The 5,428-nt window shown below is 55.7% G+C and overlaps 1 protein-coding gene across 1 annotated transcript; it reads right to left on the bottom strand.

Annotated features, from left to right (window-relative positions):
• Nucleotides 1-3,527: 3,527 nt before the first annotated feature.
• On the bottom strand, nt 3,528-5,428 carry KCNA2 (potassium voltage-gated channel subfamily A member 2). Its single transcript, XM_026036137.1, has one exon. The coding sequence runs from the start codon at nt 5,258-5,260 to the stop codon at nt 3,761-3,763; it is 1,500 nt and encodes a 499-aa protein (XP_025891922.1). The 5' UTR covers nt 5,261-5,428; the 3' UTR covers nt 3,528-3,760.

The raw sequence follows: 5,428 nt of genomic DNA, 5'->3' as shown, positions 1-5,428 counted from the left end.
GTCAATGTGCTCGGAGGAGGTCAGAGCCCCCCGGCATCCCTTGAGCGCCCGGCTGCAGGTAGCGGGTGGCGTTGGAGGACGGCAACGTGGGCTCAAGCAACGAGGGAGCGGGGACAAACAGGTAATTACAGTCTCATAGGCAGCAGAAAATAATTAAAAACCCCATTGAAACAAAGGGAAAAAAAAAAAAATCCCTAACCCCAAGCCCAGAGGAGCCACACAAGTCCAGGAGAGCTTGTGGGTCGCGCGCAAGCCTTGGCGCAAGACCGTTGGCGCTCAACGCTTGAAGCTCAACCGCTGCCCGCAGGAGAAGTGGAGGAATTTGTCACCGCGGATGTCACACCAGGSTGTGCCCGGGGAGGTGGTAACAGCCCGCCCGGTGCACCAGACCCGGAGGAGGGCAAACACTCCAGGAAGGACCACCAGCCCTTCTTTTTGGGCGCAAAGCGCGACAGCTCGGGAAAAGCAGAGACTCGTRGCTGACCTAGGAATTATCCGATCACCAAGTGAGGCCCTTCCCAAAAATACCTCCTCCTCCTCTGTCTTTTTCTCTCCTTCTGTGTATTTATGCACAAATATGCCCATATTTACCCACCCACACGCTACACGCGCATAGCACCAGGCTCAGGATCCTTGTCTCAGGAGCGCAGTCTTCGCACACAGCCGACTTGGGCACAAAGCAGCATTGCAGAGGCAAGGTTTCTCACTAAAACAAAACCCCACGTTCTGATGATTTCTTCCCCGATCACTTGACAGCGGCCAGCCAGTGTCTGGAGCACCCTTAGCAGCTATTTTGGAAGTTATTCGTAGGCTGATGGGTTGTCTGCGGGCTTGCCATGTGGCTGGCTGCTAGAAAAGGACCCTTGCTGCAACCATAGCTCCCGAAAACGGTGGCACAAAGGATAAAACTCTTAACATATGGGTCCCACGGTGCCTGGGAGGAACCAGAAGGATATTTTTTTTCCATATTATTCATGGAGACAGGTGGGTATCTCTATGGTAGGTGAAAAGAGAATCCCAATACATAGGTTAGGTGGCTCTAGACCTGATGAACCCMATGCTAGTGGTGTCACCACCAGCCATGCCTTCTTTTGGCCAGTCAGAGCCACTCTGCGTCTGTGCAAAGCCAAGAGACGTTTGGGGTGTTGAGTATGGCCACCAAAGGAGGCTCAGAGCCTCCCAGACCAAATTCCTCAAGGGAAAGCCAAAAAAAAAAAAAAAAAAAAAGGAAGGAGGAAAGAACAAAAAAATCACAGTCTCCTCCTGAAAACTGGTTCAAGATCACATCAATGAGTCAGAAGCAAAGCTAGAAATAGCACTCAAGCTCCGACCTGCAGGCACAAATCCCATTAAAAGCTATAGGGGAATCGTTTCTCCGCATGGGAGAGAGCGCCAGACCCTTCCCCTTTTTGTGGCGTGGCAGCTCGGTGGTGGCCGTGGCCCCCCGTGACCCTCCTGCCAGGCCCCACTCTTCAGCAGGGGACACCGGTCCCGGCTGGGCGCGTGGGTCGGCTCCACTCGAGCCAATCTGCACAAGCCCATCGTTTCCTTGCCCGACCTTGACAAGTCCTTGGGGCCACCAAGGGAGCCTCCGTCCTGCTGCAAAACCCGAGCTGCAGCGCAAGGTCATCCTCATCCCGCAGAATGGCCCTGCCCTTCCCAACCCACACTCTTTGCTCCATCCTGGGGCTGYTCCCCGGGACACATTTATTGCTTGCAATTGCATTGCTCTTTTATTTTCCTTTCTTTAGGTATATATTTGTGTTCTATAGTACTTTTTTTAAGGTATTATGAGTGATTTGGGCTTCCCYTTTCAGAGCCGCAGCAGCGAAGAGGGAGAAGGGGGTTCCTAATGCAACAAAAGGCAGCTTGGGGACGACGGGGGTCCTGCAGGGTGCTGAGCACCGGTGCKTCCCCGGGGAGCGCGCGGGCACCGAGAGCGCCCGGCACCGGGTGCACGTCGGGACTCCGRTGCATGAACCGGGGCCACGGGGTTCGTAATTCCAGCCGGTCCTGAATCAATTCATTGCTACAGATTGGGGAGCGCTTCCGCTCGGAGGAGCCGAGCCGCATCAGCACGAGCCCTGAATCCGGCCCAGAGCAGCATTTGGAACCACATTGCTCTTGAATACGCTAGCACCGTTGTGTTATTAGTAGTAGTTTTCCTCTTGGAGAGCCGCAAGGGTTGGATTCACCCCACTCGGCCGCTCCATGATGGGATGCTCCYGGTGCCCTAGCTCCCCCAGCGCGGGATGGGACCGTCTGTCCCCAAATTCTCCTCAGAGTGGAGGATTTTCACAGGTTGCTAAATGGCATCATTCCCCGCATGCCTTCACAGCCAGGACGCTCCAAGGAGGTCGCATCCCTCTGCTCCAGCCTCTCCAAGGAGTTGTTCCCCAGKGTGGGAAAATGCAAGGGGAGCCAGAGCAGCACGGGGGAAGCAAGTGGGATCTGCCCTGCAGTGCGGCTCTGAGCTCTGCACAACGGCACCCAGGGAGGAATGGGGACAGCTCCACAGGTTCTGTATCCCCAAACCTGAGGATGGAAGGCTGATCCGGGACAGAGCAGGGGAGCAAGCCCGGATCCGCCTGCCATCCACTTGGCGAGTAGCCTGTGAGATGATCCCAAAGCCACGCAGCCTCTCCCCAGGGCACCGGGCAGGCTCACTTGGAGTTCTCCAGCCCAAACCACCCTGTGTTGAGTCCCAAACTGGGAATATCACCACACATGCAGCAATTAGATGGGAAAACGGTTGCAAATCCCTGAACCGATGCGTTGGCGGCGCCTCCCTCCCTGCCGCCATCCCGAGCCAGGATTTCTGCTCCCCAAATCCCCCCAGTTCACATCCAGCCCCTCATCTCCCTCGGAACCTTCCACTGTCCTCGAGTCCCTGTACTGGCCGCCTCCRCCACCGCAGCCAGCCCCAGCCTGGGGTCATTTCATGGGTTTTTTTCCAAATAGAGATATTTGTGACTCCTGCCAACCTCCCTCGAGCCACTGGAGAAGATAGAAACACTAGAGACACGAATACCGTCGAGTCTACTAAGAAAATAGATATTTGTGTGTGTGTGTGTTAAATACTCAGAGTCATGCAACAACTACCCATGCAGCTGCACTGTATTACTGGTTAAATCTCACTGCAGTATAAATATAGTATAGGCCACAGCATAGTTGCTCCAGGTTTATATAGAGATACAGAAAATAAAAAGATGATTTCGTTTTCTCGTTTCCAACTCATTCTCAATGTGCCAGTGGAGGGGTCTTTGGTGATCCTGGAAACAGTGGGGATGGAAGTGGCTAAGGAGAGGAAGCGAAGGCGAGCGCTTGCTTTATTCCATCGGCTAGCCCCGGGAATGTGCAGGCTTAATAACTGATGCTCTGCCGCCGGGCTCAGCCCTCCCCGGGGCCTCCCGCTGGCATGCTGCAGTGGAGGGCACTATTGCAGCATGCAGCATTTCCCATTATGAAACACGGGCGCTCGGCCGAGCCGAGCTCGCGGCTGCCCCGGCTGCACCCCCAGATGCCCCAACCGCCCCCGGGTCTTTGCAAGGCCCCGCCGGGGCCGGCGCCGGGAGCGGAGCAAGCAGCTGCGTGACAGCGTGGAAATCAAAAGGTGAAGAGTCACTTACACGGCTATCGCTTCCCATGCAGAACCGAGAACACACCACAGAACGGACGGCGGTGGCCAGAGCGCAGAGCGGCGCTCGCTGCGGGCCGGCGGGCCGCTCGGGCTCTCGAGACGGGGCAAGGGTCCGGCAGCCTAGACGTCGGTTAGCATCTTGGTGATGTTCACATAGTTTGTGTTGGCGAGAGTGCAGTTGGCCGTCTTGAGGTTCTCCTCCCTGAAATCCTCGTTGCTGTTGTTGACCCCTTCCTGGATCTCCATGTAGTCGGACTTGCTGATGGTTGAGGCACTTCTGCTTTTCTTCAGGTCAGGGGAAGAAGGGATCTTTGGACAGCTCGTTACTTGCAGATATTGAGCCTGCTCCTCTCCCTCTGTCTCCCGGTGGTAGAAGTAGTTGAAGTTGGACACGATGACGGGCACAGGTAAGGCAATCGTTAAGACGCCAGCGATGGCACACAAGGATCCCACGATCTTGCCCCCTATGGTCGTGGGGACCATGTCTCCGTAGCCCACAGTGGTCATGGAGACCACAGCCCACCAGAAGGCATCAGGGATGCTGGGGAACTGGGACTCGCTCTCGTCGGCCTCGGCAAAGTAGACGGCACTGGAGAAGAGGATGACGCCGATGAAGAGGAAGAAGATGAGCAGGCCCAGCTCCCGCATGCTGGCCTTGAGGGTCTGCCCCAGGATCTGCAGCCCCTTGGAGTGCCGCGAGAGCTTGAAGATGCGGAAGACCCGCACCAGGCGGATCACGCGGAGGATGGCTAAGGACATGGCTTGCTGGCCTTGCTGGCCATCCTCTGGCTTCTCGGCCAGCTCCGTCCCCAAGGTGATGAAGTAGGGGATGATGGCCACAATGTCGATAATGTTCATGATGTTGGTGAAAAATCCAGCCTTGCTGGGGCAGGCAAAAAACCTCACCAGGAACTCGAAGGAGAACCAGATGATGCAAAGGGTCTCCACRATGAAGAAGGGGTCTGTGAAAGAGGTGGACTGCTGGTAGCCCATGCTGCTGTTGGAGTAGGGCTGGTGGCTCAGCCCGCTGCCATGCATGTCTTCGTTCTCATCCCGAAAGATGGGCAACGTCTCCAGGCAGAAGCTCACGATGGAGATTAAAATCACCATGACGGACACGATAGCTATAATCCTGGCAGGGCCCGAGCTTTCRGGGTACTCGAAGAGCAACCACACTTGTCTCTGAAACTCGTTCTCGGGCAATGGTCTCTCCTCCTCTTTAATGTAGCCTTCATCCTCCCGGAACATCTCCATTGCTTCTTCCCCCAGTTCGTAAAACCGGATCTCCTCCGAGAAGATGTCTAAGGGCACATTGACAGGTCTCCTCAACCTCCCACCAGACTGGTAGTAGTACAAAATAGCGTCAAAGCTGGGTCTGTTCCGGTCGAAGAAATACTCATTCCGGAGSGGGTCAAAATATCTCATTCGTTTTTTGGGATCCCCTAGCAAGGTCTCTGGAAACTGGGCCAGCGTCTTGAGCTGCGTCTCGAAGCGCAGTCCCGAGATGTTGATGACCACCCGCTCGCAGCACTCATGGTCCGTTTCGGGGTTGTAGGTGTCCTGCGGATGACCGGGAAGAGCCGCAGCCTCGTCCGTAGGATCACCGGTAGCAACTGTCATATTTAGGTCTAGGAGAGCTCCTTAGGCTAAACTCCTGCGAGCGCCCGGCGGCGCGGGGGGGCACGGCGGCTGCCCTGCGGAAGGATGGCGGCGTAGGTGGGCCCGTGTCTCATGAAAAGGTGAAGAGATGGTTAAAAAGGAAGAAAAAAAAAGAAAAGAAGAAAGGAA

Source organism: Nothoprocta perdicaria, unplaced genomic scaffold, assembly GCF_003342845.1.
Source record: "Nothoprocta perdicaria isolate Ctin4 unplaced genomic scaffold, notPer1 scaffold_170, whole genome shotgun sequence".
NCBI classification, from domain to species: domain Eukaryota; kingdom Metazoa; phylum Chordata; class Aves; order Tinamiformes; family Tinamidae; genus Nothoprocta; species Nothoprocta perdicaria.
This window is presented reverse-complemented; position numbering and strand designations above follow the sequence as displayed.